Source organism: Emys orbicularis, chromosome 7, assembly GCF_028017835.1.
Source record: "Emys orbicularis isolate rEmyOrb1 chromosome 7, rEmyOrb1.hap1, whole genome shotgun sequence".
Lineage (NCBI taxonomy): Eukaryota > Metazoa > Chordata > Testudines > Emydidae > Emys > Emys orbicularis.
The window spans coordinates 60,861,258-60,883,675 of NC_088689.1; the positions used below are offsets into that span (position 1 = coordinate 60,861,258).

The following is a 22,418-nucleotide window of genomic DNA, read 5'->3' on the forward strand; positions in this document are numbered from 1 at the left end:
TCAAGGTCACACATGAAGTCTGTGGAGGAGCTGGGAACTGAACCCCAATCCAGGGCCATAACCTGAAGATGATCTCTTCCCCTTTATATAGGATTGTTTTACAAGTAAAGCAAGATAAAAATATCACTGACGCTTTGAAAAATTCGACTGGGCTATTAAGAACACTTTTCCCCCAACCAAGAATTTTTTTTTTTTTAAAGTTACCCTTGCAATCTACATGTTGAAGTTCATGAGGACTTGCAAAGGTGAATGTGGCTCTGGAAGATTCAATGTACATATAAAGCTGCTTTAAAAATGCAAAGCTGTATCAAATGCCAGTCTGCCTTTCATATGGCATGATCGACATTCCTATTAGCAGCTTGGACAGGCATTTTAGACAGTCACACGTTCCTTGCTAACATTTAGAAAGGACTCCAATCCAAGCCTCCTACATTAATGTTTAACACTTTCATTTGTGGTGAAACTAATTCATTAGGGTTTTTTTACCTTTACGTGCTTAGATATAAAGGGAAATACGAGCAGCACGTTCACTTCCCTCTTTATACATAAACAGTAATTTAATAGAACATAAATCCCACATTTGTATCCTAAAATTAGCACTTGTGATGTAAAACTAGCTATTTGATGAGTGTCTATTTACTTCCAAAATGTAGGATTCAAATGCCCTGTTAGATGCCAGTGTTTGAAAATAGGCTCCCCACCTTAGGCATTCTATTATAATTTTTGCATGGCATAGTTTTGTACATGTCCTTCAAAACTCCTGGGGCCAGATCCTCAGGGGTATTTAAGCTGCTAATTTATACGGATTTCCTTGTGCAGACATAGCTCTAGAAATATTTAACCCTGTGTAGTACTAGATGAACTTGTGACCTCAGGAAGCATATCAGATCTCAAGTGACTTAAGGTCCCATCTGGTCAGTACTTGGATGTAGTGTTATACAAGAAAACCCAGGACACGCAAGGAAGGAATGTTTGCAATTCTTCACTCTCCAATCCACAAATGAATCCATGCTTCAGCATTGTTCTGGAGTCACTGTGCTACTGTATGTGCTTTCTTTCAGGAGAAATGTAAAGCTGATGTCCTGAAGACTTGTGGCTATTAAAGATCCCCTGCCACTAGTATGGCATTAATGTGGACATCATGACTGAATTCCAACTTGGGTAATTACATACTGCTACCTAAAATTTCACAGGCAGTTCTACCTAAATATGAAGTTTTGCTTCCCCACCCAAAGTCTCTTGTGTTGGTTTTACTGACACAGAATAGCACTTCATTTGCACTCTGGAGGTGGAATAGTAGTGAGCTTGACACCAACACTTCCAACTGAGAGAGTTAGTATTTGTCAACAAGGATCATAACTTAGACTTAGAGCAGTGGTTCCCAAACTTTAACAACCTGTGAACCCCTTTTACTAAAATGTCAAGTCTCGCGAACCCCCTCCTAAAAATGAATATTTCCAGGGATTTTCTCCTTTACCTGAGTATAAATTATAAAAGCAGTGATCTTAGAAATATAAAATTTGTTTTTATAACATGCTTATTACACACTATTTATTATTAACTATTATTTATCATTACAGTATTTTTATTACATTATGAAAACGGCAACACTCTTCCAAGATCTCACTTTCCTAGCTTGTATCACTTTGAATAAGCCTGTTATAAGACAAGGCTCCTATGTTTCATAAAGGAGTATCAGATTTGAAACAGCATGAAGGTATTTAAGAAGCCAACTCAAAGAGTTCCTCCTACACAAGCATTCAGATCTTGAGTAGTCCAGGCAAACAACACATGTTACAACAAAGCTTAAACTTGTTCTTCATAATAATTTTAAAAACAATACTAGCTCCCTATTTAATTTTAAAAACAGCAAAAAATATCCACCTCCCTTTTTTGTAAGGAGTCTTGAAGTTTAAATCTCTTCAGTGTGACAGATATGCTTGCTTTGATCTGCTTAGCTCTTGGAAGTCTAGGGGCTCCAGGCTGCTGGCCCCATGCTGCCCGGGGTCCCTAGGGAACCGCTCTATCCGCCATTAGAGATTTTTTCCCCGACAACCCCCTGTAACATTCCGTGAACCCCCAGGGGTTCACGAACCCCAGTTTGGGAACCACTGACTTAGAGGATGGTCAGATGGTATCCATAGCAGAGGAGGAAGGATAGTTTGTTGATTATGTCACTGGACAGAGACTTTGGAGATCTGAGTACCTACATAACTGCCTGTCACAGCCACAGTTGTGACCGGTGTAGGCATTTGAGCTAGAGTCCTCTTGGTTAAGTGGAAGGAGACTACTGGCAGGAGACCCCTCACCTCTGAGATTTACTTGATCCTAGTCTCCTAAGGTCCAGGTATGTTAGCCTCTTTGTCACACTTTTCATATTTTTTCAGTAAAGTGTGTGGGTGATAGGGTATAACTAGTGTGTGATGAGTACATCCACATGAATGTTTTTTAATGGGATTGTAATTGCTATTTGGAAAGGCATTATTTCGATTTTTAACAGTTTGGGCTCAGAGCATCAGGCACTTCAAGTGGGTTACAAATCCAAAGTAGAAGAATCAAATCTTGAGGTTGGGGGGGGGGGGGAGTGTTGAGGTTTTTATTTTGGGTATTTTTGCACAACTGCCAACCAAAAAAAACTTCCAAACATTATAAAACATATAGCTTACAAAATCCTGAAACAAATACTCCTGGTTCTCTGTACATAGCCTAACTTTCCAAAACACAAGTTACTCCACAGGAAATAATTTGGTCTATTATGTAAAACTGGGACAGGTAGTGTTGAAACTCCTGACACACAAGAGCTCAAGAGTATGAAGCAGGGATGTCTCCTGTGAGTGTCTATTATTCAGGAATGCTGTTCAAATCTACACCCAAAAGAGTGACATCCCTTTAGGGCACGGCTCTGTGTTTTCTTTTTAGTTTGGTGTCTGAGTGATGTTTGTATGTAGAATTAGGTTTTTGATCACAGAGTAAGAGACCAGGTGCCTTTGCTTTATTATAGTTGAGTTTTGAATTAATCAAGGTGCTTAAAAGCCACCTGGTGGAAGCATCTATACATTGTAATTGATATTTATAGTAATCAATTATAATTGCAACTGCTCTAAAAATTCTCACAAGCACAACCTGGAAAGACTTAAGAACCCTCTTTGTTCCATCTATATTACCATGTTCATTCTAAAACAATAACTCCTTACATTTTTTTGCATATATTCTCCCATTTTAAACCAATGTCCCCTAGATCTGGCCTTTCCAATGCCCTCAAACAGATAATCATGCCTAATTTTATAATAATCCTTAGCTAGTTTAATACTTCAGTCATGTCACCTCTTAAATCGCCTTCTCTCAAGGCAGAGTCCCAGTTTTGTCAATCATTCCTCATATGCAAGACTCTCCATTCCATTAATCTCTCCTTGCCTTACACTGTATTCTGTCCATCGTAACCACATTTTTCTTCAAGAAAGGGACCGAAATTGAACACTACTTCATAAAATATCAGCACAGTATGCTTAGACTTATATAATATGCCCCTTGACACAAGCCAATATTTTATTAGCCTTCTACACTGGTGCACACTAGATTGAATTTAACAGATGGGTATAGCAAGATATCTAGATCTTTTTCCTCTTCCATATTAACTAATTCAATGCCACGTATATGGCACTTAGCTTTGTCTATCAAAACTCATCCCTTTGCTCTTAGGCACATTAGTTTTCATATTTCAGCTCTGACCCCATACACCGAACCAAGATCTTTCTGTAAAACAGATACATCCTTCTGACTTTTAACCATTCCCCCTCTTTCAGTATTACCTACATGTTATGGTCCCAAGTGGGGAAGTTTCTTCCTAATGCATGTCAGACAGTAGTTAGCAGGAGAGATTATACTCTTCAAAAAAAAAAGGAAAAAAAAGGGGGGGGGTCCCCACCCAAGCAGTGATCCAAGCTAGCATGGCCACTGCTTTGCATCTACCCTCACATTACAGGGTACAAGACCTGGAGTTCTACCTGCACAAGCTTCTTAGGGCTGCAGCTCCTGCCTCAACCTGCTCAGTAGGAAGCAGAGGGGTAAAGGGCATTTTTGTTAGTCGTCTCCTGCCCAGATTTCATTGGTTGGCATCTATAGCCAACCTGTTGCTGTTCCCGTCTCATACTTAAAACACTCTTCTTCTTCTGTTTGTTGTAGCACAAATTTCTCCATGGAGTGTGCAATGCAGGACCTGTTGCTGACAGCTCCTGCTGACTAGTTAACACCTGGTTGTCTCTGGCATCTCCTTGGCCTGATACCCAAGTAACTAGTTGCTCCTTTTCCTGGAATGGATGGCAGGCTGTGGTTGGAAGGCTTCTTTGCCTTGGCCTGTTGCTCCCTTGTTAGTGCTCCCAGGCCACTAGCTGTTGTTCCCTGGTTACTCTGGTCCCTGGCCCCTATGGTTACAGATAGGTGGCTACAGCATTGTCCAGCAGCTCTCTGGCCATAGGTCTGAGTCTATAGCAGGGGTCAGCAACGTTCGGCACGCGGCTCGCCAGGGTAAGCACCCTAGTGGGCCGGGCCAGTTTATTTACCTGTTGACGCGGCAGGTTCGGCCGATCGCGGCCCCCACTCGCCGCAGTTCACCGTCCCGGGCCAATGGGAAGCCGCGGCCAGCACATCCCTCGGCCAGCCCCGAACGTTGCCGACCCCGGTCTATAGCCATGGGGAGGTTCACAGATCATACTCTAAGATGTCTTCTATGGTTAGTGTCCTCCAGGCTATGTCTCTATAGACAGAGGTGCAGCCTCATGAGCTCTTGCAGCTTTCCAACTTGTAAGATTGAAGTGAGGAGCAGTGCAAAAAGTGGCCAAAAAGAGGAGTCACCTGGCCAGTCTGGGAGATTTAACAGGTCTGAAATATGGAGAGAAACCACTTAGGTTTCCCACCATTTCTAAGGACTGCTCCCATGATGAAGGATTTGCAGGATGGTGCTTTAATAGGAACTGTTCCACCATTTTAATATTAAATGGTTAGATTTGCATGACCATATACGTGCCGTCCATCTAAAATATTTCTACACAGCAGAAGGAGGAAAATAGGGGGTGAACATCACTTCAAGTTTTGCTCTGAACCAGGGCCGGCTCTAGGTTTTTTGCTGCCCCAAGCAAAATAATTTTTGGCTGCCCCCCCACCCCTCCACCCACTGCCCCCTCCTGCCCCCCCAGCCCTGGGTCACTGGTAACTCACTCCCAGGGCGGGTCATTCAGCAGGAATTTTGGATGTGCACAGAACACAGACAGGATTGGTTCCCATAAGGTTACAGAACTGCAGTAAAGTGGAACAATTTTCAGCTTGTGTGATTGAAGGCTATCTGGATGCATATTATAAGCATATTATAGCTTTCTTCGATAGGATAACGAGTCTTGTGGATAAGGGAGAAGCTGTGGATGTGGTATACCTAGACTTTAGTAAGGCATTTGATACGGTCTCGCATGATATTCTTATCGACAAACTAGGCAAATACAATTTAGATGGGGCTACTATAAGGTGGGTGCATAACTGGCTGGATAACCGTACTCAGAGAGTTGTTATTAATGGTTCCCAATCCTGCTGGAAAGGCATAACGAGTGGGGTTCCGCAGGGGTCTGTTTTGGGACCGGCTCTGTTCAATATCTTCATTAACGACTTAGATATTGGCATAGAAAGTACGCTTATTAAGTTTGCGGATGATACCAAACTGGGAGGGATTGCAACTGCTTTGGAGGACAGGGTCATAATTCAAAATGATCTGGACAAATTGGAGAAATGGTCTGAGTTAAACAGGATGAAGTTTAACAAAGACAAATGCAAAGTGCTCCACTTAGGAAGAAAAAATCAGTTTCACACATACAGAATGGGAAGAGACTGTCTAGGAAGGAGTACGGCAGAAAGGGATCTAGGGGTTATAGTGGACCACAAGCTAAAGATGAGTCAACAGTGTGATGCTGTTGCAAAAAAAGCAAACATGATTCTGGGATGTATTAACAGGTGTGTTGTGAGCAAGACACGAGAAATCATTCTTCCGCTCTACTCTGCTCTGGTTAGGCCTCAGCTGGAGTATTGTGTCCAGTTCTGGGCACCGCATTTCAAGAAAGATGTGGAGAAATTGGAAAGGGTCCAGAGAAGAGCAACAAGAATGATTAAAGGTCTTGAGAACATGACCTATGAAGGAAGGCTGAAAGAATTGGGTTTGTTTAGTTTGGAAAAGAGAAGACTGAGAGGGGACATGATAGCAGTTTTTAGGTATCTAAAAGGGTGTCATAAGGAGGAGGGAGAAAACTTGTTCACCTTAGCCTCTGAGGATAGAACAAGAAGCAATGGGCTTAAACTGCAGCAAGGGAGGTCTAGGTTGGACATTAGGAAAAAGTTCCTAACTGTCAGGGTGGTTAAACACTGGAATAAATTGCCTAGGGAGGCTGTGGAATCTCCATCTCTGGAGATATTTAAGAGTAGGTTAGATAAATGTCTATCAGGGATGGTCTAGACAGTATTTGGTCCTGCCATGCGGGCAGGGGACTGGACTCGATGACCTCTCGAGGTCCCTTCCAGTCCTAGAATCTATGAATCTATGAATCTATGACTGTCCTACATAAATGAGGAAAAGTTGAGGTGCCTTTATTATTCTTTTGTTCCATTCTTTGTTTCTATGGGGAATTTGCCAATGCAATATCACTGTCTTCCTTAAACAAATAAAACTAAAACTTATAATAATAATAATAATAATAATAAAAAAAGCAATGGCTGTTGAAAATAGCAATTCCAGTCCTAATAACCACTGGGAAGCATTTCTTGCTCAATTTATTCTACTTTTTCCTACAGCAAGTTACAGTGGATCAGTATATTTGATTTGGGAGAAATGAAGTAACAGCTGCCCAAATTGAGCTTGAGCACTCCTGAATTTTGAGGGTGTTCAAATCTGGAAGGCAGGTGCTGGATTCCCTTTCTGAATATTAGCTAAATCTGGAAAAGAAAAGTCAATTTCTGCTTCCATGGCTCAGAAGTGTAAATCCTCCTACGTGCCTGGTACTGCATCTAAAGCTGCCCAGTCTAGTAGAGCCTCCCCTCCCTTACTTTTCATTTTAAATTCTAGTGGGATCCACGTACCTGCCTTGCTAGGCTTCAGATAGAGAGGTGCAATGTCCATTTAGTCCACCCAATTCTTTCTTTGGGGGAGAGCCCAGGGCTGGGGCGGCAGGAGGTGCGGGTGCAGGGGGGGGGAAGAGCCCAGGCTGGGGCGGCAGCAGGGAGTTCGGGTGCGGGGGGGGGGAGAAGAGCCCAGGGCTGGGGTGGCAGGAGATGTGGGTGGGGGCCAGAGCTGGGGTGCGGGTGCAGGGGGGGGAGAAGAGCCCAGGGCTGGGGTGGCAGGAGATGTGGGTGGGGGGAGAGCCCAGGGCTGGGACGGCAGCAGGTGCGGGTGGGGGCCAGAGCTGGGGTGCGGGTGCAGGGGGGGGAGAAGAGCCCAGGGCTGGGGCGGCAGGGGGCGCGGGTGGGGGGAGAGCCCAGGGCTGGGGAGGCAGGGGGTGCGGGTGGGGGCCAGGGCTGGGGTGGCAGGAAATGCGGGTGGGGGGAGAACCCAGGGCTGGGGCAGCAGGGGGGTGCAGGTGGGGGCCAGAGCTGGGGCAGCAGGGGGTGTGGGCAGGGGAGAGTCCAGGACTGGGACAACACAGGGGTGCGGGGGGAGCCCAGGGCTGAGGTGGGGGGCAGCAAAAAACCTAGAGCTGGCTCTGTTCCTATCATTTACAGCAAGCTGCAGCATGAGGTTTCAGTTCTACACTCCTTCCCCCTCCCTTTCCTGTTAATTGCGGCCGAGGGAATGCTGGGAAATGTAGTTCTTTCCCTGCTCCAGGGCTGGCTCTATAGGCAGGGAGCTAACCAAGGAACTTTAGCTCCCAGGGCTCCCTGTTGATTCCCAGCTCTCATGCTGGATTCTTGTAGGGTTACCATATTTCAGCAAGCAAAAAAGAGAACGGGAGGAGCCCCGCCCTAGCCCCGCCCCCGTCCTGCCTAGCCCCGCCCCTGCCCCTTCCACTCCCTCCCACTTCCCACCCCCCTCAGAACCCCCAACCCTCCCCCCACTCCTTGTCCCCTGACTGCCCCCTCCTGGGACCCCTGCTCTTAACTGCCCTCCAGAACCCCACCCCCTATTTATGTACAGGCGTGACTACCTGCCCTTTCCTGGTTATTATACGCGGCCAGTCCGCATCCACATCCAGTAATTAAAAAAAAAAAATAAACTAATAATTTAAATTGGAATTTCATCCATTAATAAGTATTTATTATATAATTAAAACCATTCTATTGAAGGACAGATATTAAATAACACTAAATAAATTAATGTTCAAAAAAATATTAAAAATTTGAAAATTTAGAGCATGGAAACCAAAATAGCTAAAATTTAGTTTTGGCAAGATACACGGAATGGAAACTCCGGGATCTTTACCTGTCACTGAATATAGCCATCATACCAATAGTGGTATATAAAACAAGTCTACATAAACTCTCCTTAAAATTTTTACTTCTGTCCATTCCCAATAATTGTAACAAATCATTATTACCTTCACTCCACTTGCCACGCGCCCCAAGCACAAAACCAAAGAAGTGAATATTTTTACCTCCCGTTAAGTTTTTAATTTCTTCCTCTAACTCAAGATAATAAGCCACCTTCTCACTGTGGGCTTGTTCCAAACTTCCGGCATTATCCTCCCATCGCACTGTAACATCAACCACCACTGCTGTATCTCCTTTTATAAATATAATATCCGGCTTTCTTAACTCACCCTTACTATTTCTCAAATGGGGCTCTATCATTGCCTTCCACCCTAATTTACCAACCTTATCTACAACTGCAGACACTACTCTATTATGCCTTTTTATCCTAGCATTCTTAGTCTTATAACATTGTCCTGAGATATGGGGAACAGTCTCTCGCACTTTACCGCACCATCTACAAAGAGCATTCACACCTCCTCTTCCTCTTGCTAATGTCTCCCTAGTAGGATAAATATTTGCCCTAAGCTGCAATGCTGCGATATACGCTGACGATTTAACTTTACTAGAGTTTCTAAAAATCGAATTACTAATTAAATCATTTTTAAAATATTTTATCCCTATTCCCTGACATCTCAGTTCCGACCATCTTAAAAATTCCTCTTCCCTCCATTTCTTGGGATGAGATGTTACTGCACTAAATGACAATATTTTATCCACAAGATTTTCTCCTGCATATAGATAAGATAGGTCCATCCAATCATCTCTTGAGACAATATGTCTCCTCCATTTACGAATTAACATATTTGGGATTTGCACACTAAACTTAGTGAGAGCTAAACCACCATCCCTACCTCTAGAATAAAATATCCCATCTGTGGTACACTGAGGTAAATGTAAAATCTCTTTAACTATTTTTCTAACTAACACATCAAGATCGTTTAAAAGATTAAAAGGGGGTTCTATTAAAAGAAGATTATAAAATAGCTTTGGTAAAATATATGTCTGTAAAATTAATATTTTTTGGGCCGGTTTTAATGGGGCCTTAATTAAATTCTCACTCCAATCTTTCAATTTTTCTTTAAGTACCGGTCCCCCTACACCTATCCAGGGATCTATTCTAGCTCCTAAATATTTTTCAAAATCCCCTGGTTGAACATATTCAATCTCCTCTGACCCTATCTGCCAATTATCCTTAGGATTAACTACATAGGTTTTATGCTTAGTTAAAATATGAAAGCCTTTCGTTTTCTTCACATTAACAGAGAGATTAGTATTTTTACAAAACTCCTCTAAGATACCCAAATTTTTAATCATTCCTTTATATGAGCTGCTTAAAATTGCCACATCATCGGCAAAAGCCAATGACGTGACACCGTTGCCCTTAACATAAAAACCACTTCCTTCTACTTCTAATCTAGTTAAAAGGGGATCCATAGCAATATTAAACAAAATTGGGGACAACGGGTCACCCTGCTTGACCCCCCTCCTAATTAAAATAGACTCAGTAACTTCATCACCCACCCATACCCTAGTTGTGCAATTATCATAAAGGTCCCTAATAATATCTATAAAATGTTCATCTATACCAAATCTTCTCAACCCGGCTATTATATGTCCGTGTCCCACAGAATCAAAAGCTTTAGCCAGATCTACGAACACTATTGCAATTTCATTCCCATTTCGTTTAGCCCCTTTAATCAAATTATCTAATATAGCAATATTTTCCTCACACCCAGGGGCGGATATAAACCCTTTTTGTCTACTACATATCTTAACTGTTTCCACCAGTCTTTTTGCTAATATTTTGGTATAGATTCTAATCCAAACTGACCCAATTGTCAATGGTCTCCAAGATGTTAACTTCTTCATTTCCTCCTCATCTTGTGTCTTTGGTATTAAAATCGTTCTATTTTTCTTAAATTCATCTGGTACCTGTCTATTTAGAAACCATATATTAAAATTTTTTGTAAGTATTAAGGAGTCTAAATTAAAAATATCCCACAAATTGCTCACTTTTACTTTATCTGGGCCAGGAGCACTATCTTTTCTTATTTCTCTTAAAGCTATTCTAATCTCATCCACAGAGATCGGACTCATTAATATATCATTATCCGCATTCTCTGTGGATGATGGCCACCCTATCATATTACCATGTCCAATTGTTCCCAAAATATTCACATAGTATTCCTCAATTTCTTTCATAGGGATAGCACACTTAGCCTTATCTGGCTCTCCCATTATAATGCGAGTCAATCTTCTTCTATCCTTATCAAATAATTGTTGATAGAATTTATACTTAGCTTTCTTTGTAGCATATCTCCTAATTGCATTAAATTGCTTCCTTCTCCCCTCCTTTCTCATCTTCCCTTTTCCTTTATTCCTCAACTCTATTTGACTTTCATTTCTAGGGTCCTTTCCCTAATGAATAACATAATTTTTCCAACATTGCCCATCCGAGAGCTTTTGTTAAATCCTCCTTTAATAATCCTTCAATTTCCCCTAAACTATTTATTATTTCTCTTCCCTCCCTACTTTGTTTTCCCCGTTTACATATTTTCTCCACTAAATCCACTTCTGGATGTCCTTTTAGTGGGAAAATCCTCTCTCTTGGGGGCGGAATTTCTAATATATCTACTCTAATGTCCTCTACCTCAGTCACTTCCTCCCTATCTCCTGTTACCACTAACTTCTTCTTTGCTAATTCTCGTCTTTTATCTGATATTTGTTTATTCGTTTTGGTCCTCATCTCGCTCTCAATACATTTATTTATATTCCTTTTCCCAATATATTTCCTTTCCAACTGTATAAGCTGCGCAACCTCATCTTTGGTCCATATACGAGATCTAGTCGATCCCTCTTTGATCTTACTTTTAGCAGCCATATCTTCTTTTCTTTGCTCATTCCTCACAGCAGGGTGTCTATGTCTACAGTGTTGGCTCAATCCAGATCTAGTATGAAAACCAAGCCCACAGACCGAGCACGTATGGCTCTTCATTGGGGTATCCGCCTTCTTGGGTATGCACTTGGGGTAGTGGCAAGCTATATTATGATATTGAGAAGATTTTCCACATTTACTACATACAACTCGTATGGCTTTACTTTTATGAACCACATTAATGTGTTTGGCCCATTTACCAAATGTTGGTAATATCTGGGGACATATTGGACAATTAAAACTATCAACGGGATACTCTAAATAAAAAACCCCATCCTTCCACGAACTACTTTCTAATATATTTATATTACTACCAGTACTGTTAAGATCCTTATTACGATCCCTATTAAAATCAGTACTTGGTCTAAAACTATTTAATAAACTAGACCCATTAACTAAATGAGCATTAAGATATCCCGATTCGCTAACATATGGATCATCAAATGTACTTAAATACTTAAAATCTGGATTAAAACTTTCCATAGTTAAATCATTAAAAGTGTCCCTTGTAAAAACCATCGGTAAGATAGATAAAATCTCCTCACCATGATCATCACAAACAGTCTCCTCTACCTCCTCTCCATGCTCCACTGGGAGGACTTGATTCTCACTCTCATGCTCATGAGACTTCATTATAGTCCACACCATTTTATCCATTGGTCCAGCGACCCTAATCACACCCCTAATATATTTAACACTGTCAGCCGGGGCATCAAAGCCAACAGCGGGGGCGTTATTAACCCGGTCCAGCGCCAATCCGGTATAAAAATATAAATTACTTTTTTCCATAGCTAAAAGATTTACCCTTCTCAGGGGGAAACTAACCCTTTCCAGGGGGAAACTAACCCGTACCTGGGGGAAACTTACCCTTTCCAGGGGGAAACTAACCCGTGCCTGGGGGAGACTACCCTTACCAGGGGGAATCTAACCCTTACCAGGGGGAGTCAACCCGTACCTGGGGGAGGCTACCCTTACCAGGGGGGCATCCATGTGACACCATATGGGGCTGCCCAACCCCGTCCCACACTCCACTGAATGTGGGATGTGGGTTCGTCCTCCGCAATCCGCCTGGCTATCCAAGCCAGTTACCGACTCTCACCACGAGGAGGTAGCGGTTGGACTTGCAATCCAGAGGCTTTCCTCAAAGAGGGGTCCCAAACAGCATAATGTCGAGCTCTAACGGGCGTGTGAGAAAAGGCTCAGATCTTGGTAGGGGTTGCCCCTATTGACCGGGCTCACGCCCACCCCCACCTCACCGATAGCCCATTCTCTCACTACCCTCAGGCAATGTTTCCGTCCAAGCCCGACAGCTGAGAGGGTCCAGAGACGCATGGAGAGCCATTCCTGTTCTTTGTCCCCTAACTGCCCCCTCCTGAGACCCTACCCTCTACCTGTACCCTGACTGCCCAAAACCTTATCCACACCCCCACCCCCAGAAAGCCCCCCCCGAACTCCCGACCCCCCCCGTCTCTTGACTGCCCCCTCCAGAACCTCCCTGCCCCTTCTCCGACCCCCTGGCCCCCTTACCCTGCCGCTCAGACCAGCGTGCCGGGGAGGAGGAGCAGGGGGTGGAGCTCCAGACTGCCGGTGCGAACGGCCGGCTGGTGATCTGCGAGGGAGGGAGGGAGTGCTCTCAGCTGCAGGGGAGAGGAGGGAGAAGCGGAGGAGGGGCTCTCTCTGGCTGTCGGAGCCCCATGAAAGTGGCACCATCCGGCTGGCTGCCCTGTCAGCCGTGCTCACTCTGCATGGGGGGGAAGTCCGGACATTTACAGATTCCCCCCGGACGCTATTTTTAACTCTAAAAGCCGGACATGTCCGGGGGAATCCGGACGAATGGTAACCCTAGATTCTTGTGCCCCTGCAAATTTGCCTCCCCAAGCACCTGCTTGCTTTGTTGGTGCCTAGAGCCTGCCCTGCTCTGAACCAATACAAAAGCTCAATGCAAATTCCAACCAAAGCCACCAAATTTGCCTCATTTGGAGAGGAAACCATGCAAGAGTGCCAGTGATCATGGGCTCATCAGAAAAATGAAAAATGTCAGTCCAGACTCTCAGGAAGTCTGTCCCAGGCTCATAGGAAACTCAGTGAAACTTTTGGTGAGCAAGGGTCAAGATTTGCGGTTGTAATAAAATACGACAACAAATGGGCTTTGCAGAGCTGAAGATTCTGAATAATTATCTGATAAAACTTACTTACTCTTCGAGGTATAGATAGCCATTCTCTTGGGCCAGCCTCCTTGCATGGATCTGGGAATCCTTGGCTGTAGTGCCATAGGAGATCACCATGGCACCATACTCACGGCACATTTTCACTCTGGCTGGCGAAGTGCTGGTAGACATGATGACAAATACTGGAATGCGGAGTTCTGAGGAATGGTATGCTACTGCCATGGAAAAGTTACTGTCAGAAGCCACTATCACACCCTTTTTCTGCTGCTCCTGCAAAACACATTTGCTTCTAGATCACACAGTATCACAGAAAATGGCAGCTTAGTCATATAAGCATGCAAAGATTAATGGTGGATGATTTCAACTGTTTTGTGCTAGCCTTTTTTAAGTCTTCTTCCCCAGTGTTACATTATCAAGGTATGGCACAGATATACAGTATATGCATCATCGTGTGATCTTAAAACACAGGACTAGGAATCAGGAACTTTTGAGTTTGAATCCCAGCTCTAACATTCCCTGGCCCAATCCTTCTCCCTTTGAAATCACAGCCAAACTCAGAGTGATTTTAATAGATACAAGATCAGGTCCCCATCTCTGCCCTGGGGAAAATTACTTGACCTTTCTGCCTCACTTTCCCCCTCTATAACATAATAATGCAGTGTGGCTGTAAAAATCAATACTTCTAAAGTGCCCTATCTAAGCTAAATATTATTTCTTCTACAGATAGGTAACACATCTTATACAACAAGGGGGATAAAACCAGTATTCAAACTGCTGGAATTCTCCCCCAAACCATTCACTAATCGAGGTTCTTCTCTCAGAATCCACACACAATTTGGGATTTCAACATTTTTTTGTCAGTCTAGTAGTATATAATATGCATCAGGATCAACTCATTCAAACACCATGAATAAGCTCTAAAATCTACATGCTACCAACTTTTCCTTCAATTATTCCCATAAGATGTCATTTAAAAAATCCTGTTGATTTGTCAAAGATATAAGTACTATGTTTTAATTAATTTATTCACAGGCATGTCTAGGCTGCTCAACCCAGCAGTATCTGAATACTTAAATGAGAAAACACAGCAAGCCAGGGAGGGTTTACAGATAATAGGATCACCTTTAATTTTGCAGCACGAAGTTGCACATAGATTAAGCATGTTTAATTTTTTGTTGTTATTGTTCTTTATAGGCTTGGATAATTTGTCATACCTGCTGTAGAGATGTTAGCAGGTAAAGCACACCTCGCTCCTTTACAGATCCTGTGTACTGAAGGAACTCTTTCTTTAGATAGATATCCATTCCATATTGCTTTGAAAGTCTAGAATACTAAAGCACAGGAAAACTATTATTATGTTGCTGCGGTATTTTACATGCCTACATTCCAAGACAGTCTTTCACTCGTTTTACCACAGCACAATCATTAGTCAGTTCCAGCAAAATATAAGTATTACATATTTCCATTAAGAAAGAATACATGATGGTCTGGTGTAATTTCCAAGATTCTTGGGAGTTATGAAGATCATGCCAAACAACTGTCCATAAAACATTTACACCGCACCATTATGTATCTGTATATGCCACATATTTTACAGCAAAAGATAATTCAGATATTTTTAGAGTAATACTTAAAAGAAGGTTATAAGTTTTATTTTTGACTTCCTTCCTTGTATGGAGCCACCTTACCTTAATACCACACGTGCATCATTTCCACATGGATACGGATACCACATGCAAGTTTGCATTTTTTTAATATTACTTTATTATATACATGAACAAAACCATTTCACTTGCCACCAAAATACAGTCCTCTGGTACGAATGTGACTGTTATATAAACAGCATACAACTTTATGAAACAGGGACTTGATTTCCACCAACTTAAGATGGGCGTAAGGACTATGGTTTGCAGGATCAGGCCCTAATTTAGGACAGTGAATGAAGAGAGGTTGTGTTATTTTAAATATACAGCTGGACGATATATATTAAATCTCTCTATATGTATATATTGCAATATGTCATACCATATTAATTATGACAACTGAACAGTTTTGGAAAGATATTTTATGAATTGTTGGACTTTTAAAGTGCAATGCATTTTATAGAAAGCAGAAATAGACATATATTTTCTTAGAAGTTAATTCAGTTAAGCTATTTTCAGGTGCTTAACTAACTCAGGCTACATCTATACTATGTGTTAGGGACATTTTAACTAGCAGGCCACCCTCTTCAAATTTCTCCTTACATTCTTCCACGAGGCCTATGTATACTGTAACTATTATACTCATAGTAACAATAGCTGTCTATTCCCAGATCTGCCCCAACCTGCTGTATGCCTAGGTTTGCCAACCCTCCTGGTTAAGTCCTGGAGACTCCAGATTAATCTTTAATTAAAGATTACGTCATTTGATGAAACCTCCAGGAATATGTCCAGTCAGAATTGGCAACCCTATGTGCAATGGGGCCCTGTTCTCAGCTAGGGCCTCCAGTTGCTACTGTAACACAACAGCATGCACATCAAGAACCAAAACAATCACACAAACTTATTGCTACATCCCTTTACATTTGCATGCACACCCACTTTCAAAGTTGGTATCTTTATGGAAGATGTTGCAATTGACTGGAGAGATGCTGAAGCATGCTATATTCTATGATTCATATCATATTATGCTTAAAAAGCCTCAACAATTTCCCTTGGGGCCTGAGGTAGAAAATATAGTTCTAATGACCTCTCCACAAGTGGTACTTTGGAGAAGACATTCATTGGTGTATAACATTATGGGTTTGCCTTTTTCAATTTGGCCCAGAAAACATGTTTAAAACACATTGCAGGCAATTAGATGGCCCTTTGGATTGGTAATGAAATGCAGAACCTTTCACTTTTGTGTTGCTGGCTCCAGTCTATCCAATGCTAGCAATGATGAAGTCACTGCCACCTGGAAGCTGGCAGATGAGTTGTAATGAGACCACTACCCCTGCTCCCAAGTTCATGCACCAGTACACTTCCTTGTGCACAGGTATCCACATCACGTGGAACACTATCACACTGGCAGTGTCTGTGGAGAGGCAAAGGATGAGGGAAGACTCCAATTTACAGATGATCTCACTAGGTGACGGCAGTCTCTTGATAGCATAGTGAAGCTTGCACCACAGTCACTTTTGCTGAATCTGTCTGGTTCCTCACGGCTTCACACCCTTTTGGAGTCTGAGTAGGGTGACCATATTTCTGTAAGGGAAAATGGGATATCGCGTGGGGCTAGCCTGAGCCACTCACCTGAGCCCCACTCCCCGTGAAGGGCTGGCCAGAGCCGCTCGTCCGGCACAGGGCTTGTGTCGCTGCTTGCCCAGCTCCTGCCTACCCCCCACCTGAGCCCTGCCCCCGCAAGGGGTCAGCGTCGCTGCTTGCCAGAGCCCTGCCTACCCCCGGCCCAAGCCCTGCTTCCCCACCCTGCGAGGGGCTGGCATTGCCGCTCCCCCTCCTCCCCACACACACATGTTCCTCCACACCCCACTTTGACAGAAGTGGGCATTTGTCCCATTTGCTCTTGCCAACTGATCAAAAAGGGACTGTCCCAGCCAAAATGGAACGTATGGTCTCCCTAAGTCTGAGCAGTAGCATTTTACACAGAAGTAAATGATTGTGTCAGGTGCATGGAAGTGAGGGCCCAGGCTATCAGTGTACAAGGAGTCAGTGCAGCATTTCTGCTCTCCACATTTAAATAGAACTTGCCATTTAATATATTCTTCTACAGTTTTACTTTATTAGTCACTGGTGTCTTTTTCGTTCTTTTTTCTCTCCTAACCCCCATCAGATATGCTCATGTCTGGACTTTATAAAGAATGGTGCTTACATAAAACCTGTAGCTTGCCAGAACTTTTAAGGCATGTGTGTTCTGTGGATTCCTGTGACTTAAGATGTATTTTGGAGAGGTTATATTAAGCAAAATAAATGTTAAAAACCACAGAAATTTTTATAGATAGCCAAAATCAGAGAGGAAATGGTAAATTATTTACATGTTACATATCCAGCACACAGAAAAAGTTTACTCAGTTCTGGTTTTCTTTCCTTAATGCAGTTTTAAATCTGACAAATAAATACCAACTCAAGTTGTTGAGCATAATGAAACTTACAGAATCCATACACCCAAGTCATTGGCTCCAATACAGATGCTTATCTACTCTTCCTGGAATATTCACTGCACATAAACAAAAACTTGATGTATCAGCACCAGTTTTCGGTTAGGCACAGAATCTAAGTGGCACAGTCAGAGAAAATGGAATAGAGTTCTCAACAGTACAGATAGGGAGTACCATGTAAATCAACCAGTTTGCCTCTACCTTACACCATTCCAGCTAATATGATCTACCCAGTTGTTCGTACCTCTGCAGAGATGATGTCTCCCTCACATCCATTGAGCCTACTCCGGACCGTCCTTAGGATTTATGGGGCCCTATCAGGGAGGGTGCAAGGATGTTTCGCACCCTAGGCGAAACTTCCACCTTTCGCCCCCCGCCCCCCTGAGCCCTGTGGCAGTTCTCCGCACTAAGGCGCTCCCTCCGCGGCAGCTCCCCACCCCCCCGCCCTGAGGCACCCCCCCCATGGCAGCTCCCCCACTCCGCCCTGAGGCGCCCCCCCCCCCCCGCAGCAGCTCCCCCCGGCCCGGGGAGCCGTGCGGCAGCTCCCCGCCCCAGCTCACCTCTGCTCCGCCTCCTCCCTGAGCACGCCGTCGCTGCTCTAATTCTCCTCCCCTCCCAGGCTTGCGGTGCCAATCAGCTGTTTGGTGCCGCAAGCCTGGGAGGGAGAGAAGCAGAGCGGGGCAGCGTGCTCAGGGGAGGAGGCGGAGCAGAGGTGAGCTGGGGCGGGGAGCGGTTCCCCTGCGTGCCGCCCCCCCCTTTACTTGCTGCAGGCGGCCCTCCCCATGTCCCCCTGCCCCAGCTCCCTCCGCCTAAATGCTGACGACAATGACCGGGGTGGCTGAAGATCTGGCCGCCGCCGAAGGACCCGAAATGCCTAGGGCGCCAAAAAGCGGTGCCCCCAATTTTTTTTTTACAGAGTTCCTACGCCCCCTCCGCGAGCACGCGGTTGCCGCTCCACTTCTCCCGCCTCCCAGGCTTGCAGTGCCAATCAGCTGTTTGGTGCCGCAAGCCTGGGAGGGGAGGAGAATTAGAGTGGGGGCGGTGTGCTCGGGGAGGAGGCGGAGCAGAGGTGAGCTGGGGTGGGGAGCTGCCGCATGGCTCCCCAGGCCGGGGGGGTGGGGAGCTGCCGTGGGGGTGCCTCAGGGCGGGGGGGAGGAGCTGCCGCAGGGCTCTCCACCCCAGCTCACCTCTGCTACGCCCCCTCCCTGAGCACGCCGTCGCTGCTCCACTTCTCCCGCCTCCCAGGCTTGTGGCGTCAATCAGCTGTTTGGCGCCAAAAGCCTGGAAGGGGAGGAGAATTAGAACGGGGGCGGCGTGCTTGGGGAGGAGGCGGAGCAGAGGTGAGCTGGGGTGGGGAGCTGCCGCAGGGGGGGCACCTCAGGGCAGGGGGGGGAGCTGCCGTGGGGGGGGTGCCTCAGGGCGGAGGGGGGGGCGGGGAGCTGCCGCAGGGCTGGGGTGGGGGGCGCAAGGTGGAAGTTTCGCCCTGGGCGCGAAACTTCCTTGCACCGGCCCTGGGCATAACACAGGATTTTATATTTTACTAACGTACTGATTTTACTGGTTCTCTTAAAATTAGTTCATCAAATAGTCAGAAGTAAAGAAAGGGAAACTCATTTGTCCAGCTATTTGGCAGGAAAGATGTGTTGTCCCTTTAAGGGCTCTCTTCAACAGCGGGGAGAAAGGTATGGACAGAAAGGACGGGAAGACTTTGGAACAGGGCCGGCTTTAGCAAGAGCGGGGCCCGATTCCTGGGGGCGGGGCTTGCTGCAAGCCCCGCCCCCAGGAATCGAGCCGCGCTCCGGCCGGGGTTGCCGGGCGTGGGTCCGGCCCGGAGCCGCGCCATGCCGCGGGGGCCGCGCCGGGCCAGGCCGGGCCGGCGCCGCGCCGCGGGGGCTGGGCCGGAGCCGCGCCGTGGGGGCTGGGCCGGGCCGGAGCCGCGCCGCGCTGTGGGGGCCGCACTGGGCCGGAGCCACGCCGGACCCGAGCCGCGCCACGGGACCCGAGCCGGGCCGGACCCGAGCCGCGCCGCGGGGGCCGGGCCGGACCCAAGCCGCGCCGGGCCGCGGGGGCCGGGCCAGACCCGAGCTGCGCCGCGGGGGCCGGGCTGGAGCCAAGCCGGGCCAGAGCCGCTGGGGCCTGCGTGCTCAGCCAGAACCGGGGCCGGACTGGGCCGTGCCTCCCTGGAGCCCTTCTCGCACCCCCCGCCACCCCAGCTTACCTGGTGCTGCCTGCCCGCCCCTGCTTCTTTTCAGACTTCCCGCGAACCTCTGATTCGCGGGAAGCAAGGGAGGGGGAGGAGCAGGGGGAGGAGCGTTCAGGGGAGGGGAGGAGGGGGAAGTGAGCTGAGGGCAGGGTGGAGAGCTGCGGCGCGGGGCCCTCTTAGCGCGGGGCCCAATTCAGCTGAATCGGCTGAATCAGCCTAAAGCCGGCCCTGCTTTGGAAGCAAGTTTTTTATACTATAGTAATTAAAATTAAAATGTGTATTTTAGATAAGGGTGGTCCTTTAAAGGATTTATTTAAAAAACTATGTGTGAAGATCCAAGCATTTAAGGCTAAAGATGAATACTCAGATTGTGCATCTAAAAATCTATGCAAGGATTTTTTAGAGATGTGATTTTATTATCTTCAGCAACACACTAATGAAATATTTTTAAAGCAAATTTTAAACTAAGGTCCTGTAGACTAACTTGTTCTGAATAAATATTACAGTAATGCACAACTGTTTTTGACAGTAAATTCAGAAACTGACAGTATATACCTGGGGGTTGGCAAATGCCTCTTAAGTGGCTTCATTACCACTTGAATGGCTCTTTAATGGTTTCAATGTGGTGCTAATAGGTCTGGCAGGCTGGAAGGCTTTTTCATTTTTAAGTTACTAGATCCCCTCCAGAGGAAGACTCACCAGGCTGCAGCAGCTGGCTGTGGGAGCCTGCAGGAAGGCTCAGAACAGGAATAGGAAGAGGCAAGAGGGTGGACGCTAAGACCCAGGGGTGCCCTACGCAGCTGCGTATGCCTAAGGACAGCCCTGAGCCTACTCCACTTAGGATGACCAGATGTCCCGATTTTATAGGGACAGTCCCAATTTTGGGGGCTTTTTCTTATATAGGCACCTATTACCCCCCATCCCCGTCCCGATTTTTTACTCTTGCCATCTGGTCACCCTAACTCCACTGCCCGCTTGAATATAAAGTGATAGGAAACCTTAGCTATGGGCATCACGCCACTGCTGTGTCTAAAACAGACTGACTAGACAGGACACAATGGGAGACTCAGAGAAAGATGGTGGCTTAAAAAATTTCTCTGTTTTAAAAAAATAAATCTATTTTTCCTACTATCTTTCTCTTCCCCTTGAGGCAGTGTGGAATGGTTAGGGAGAAAAATAAGGGGCTGAATTGTGTTCTCTCCTGTTATTTTATTCATTGGACATAGTGACGAAAGACCTGATTCTTACTTCATTGTGGCTTAAATGTCTGAGGAAAAAATCCAACCAAGACAGAAAACACATGAAAAACAGATAGCTAGCAAACCTGAGCTATGCGTGCTTATTCAAGTTTACCTAGATAGCAAGATATTTGGGCTCCTAAAGACCCAATATACACAACCCTATGGAAAAGGCATATGCAGCTTGTGCTCCATACTTCCCCTGCTCACTGCATGCTACATACAGAATTTAACTCTGGATGTTTAGAGTCACTTTTGTTTTACAGATCCCATGACGTTCAGTCCCCATTTAGATCGTTGTCTCCAACATAGTGCATGCTGGGTTATTACGCTGGAGCCATCACCTCAACCCCAGAACACTGACTTTTGCTCCAGCAATATAATGGGTCAGATAAGTGCTTTATAAAGGATGCAGCAAAGTTTTACATAATTTCCATTGGGATGTTGGTTCTTAATAATTTTATTTTTTAAGTGGATTACACAGTCATCTGCCACCAAATTTAAATCTGAGGCCCTGCTGAAAAATGTCTGCCTGTTGTGAAGTGAAGGGTTTATATGCTGGAAGTGCTGCCAAAGCCTTCAGTATAACATTGTTGAAAGGGACACAACAATACACAGTTTACTGCTACATAAGCAAGAAGATACAGTACTTGTGGCAAGTGTTTTTAACTGGGTGCATAATGCAATAGTATTCTTCATTCTACAGGTCACTGTAAGCAATTGAGAATTTAGGATAGTGAAAAAACAGAAGAAAAATTTTAACATTGGTGGAAGGATTATCATCCTATAGAGACGCATCTGCTGCTATTAATGCACGTTCCCTGGTCATTTCTGACTAACTCCCATAAGATGAGAGAGATTCAGAGAACAAAACATTGTAAATACCATACCATGCAGGGGGTTTTCTGGACACCACTCTGGATTTTGAAAGCTGCAGCACTAATATCTTCAAATCGAATCAGCTTGTTATAGGTTGGCTGGCTGCTTCTACTGTTTGGCTGAGTGACTGGGTCAAGGGCATCTCTGAGCAATTCCTCATTACGGCTCACTATCTTCATTTCCCAAGTCTTCACGTCCCCATTCAGGTAGTCCTCCTCCCCAAAATCTTTCAGTCTCTCGGGGTTGATGGATGGTGGCCGCTGCCCAACATGGCCATTTCTAATCGGCCCCTCCTTACAGCAATGACGTTCACAAGGTGTTGGGGCATCTTGTTTTTTCACTTTCCGGTCACTCCTAAGGA

General features: G+C 45.2%; 1 protein-coding gene across 1 annotated transcript in view; it reads right to left on the reverse strand.

Annotated features, from left to right (window-relative positions):
- Nucleotides 1-22,418, reverse strand: part of LOC135881544 (L-threonine ammonia-lyase-like) — a 38,048-nt gene that overhangs the window by 12,688 nt on the left and 2,942 nt on the right. The window contains exons 2-4 of the mRNA XM_065408210.1: nucleotides 22,069-22,411; nucleotides 14,814-14,930; nucleotides 13,628-13,869 (exon numbers count right to left, since the gene is read on the reverse strand). Coding sequence (XP_065264282.1) covers nucleotides 13,628-13,869; nucleotides 14,814-14,930; nucleotides 22,069-22,411 — 702 coding nt within the window. The remainder of the gene's footprint in view (nucleotides 1-13,627; nucleotides 13,870-14,813; nucleotides 14,931-22,068; nucleotides 22,412-22,418) is intronic.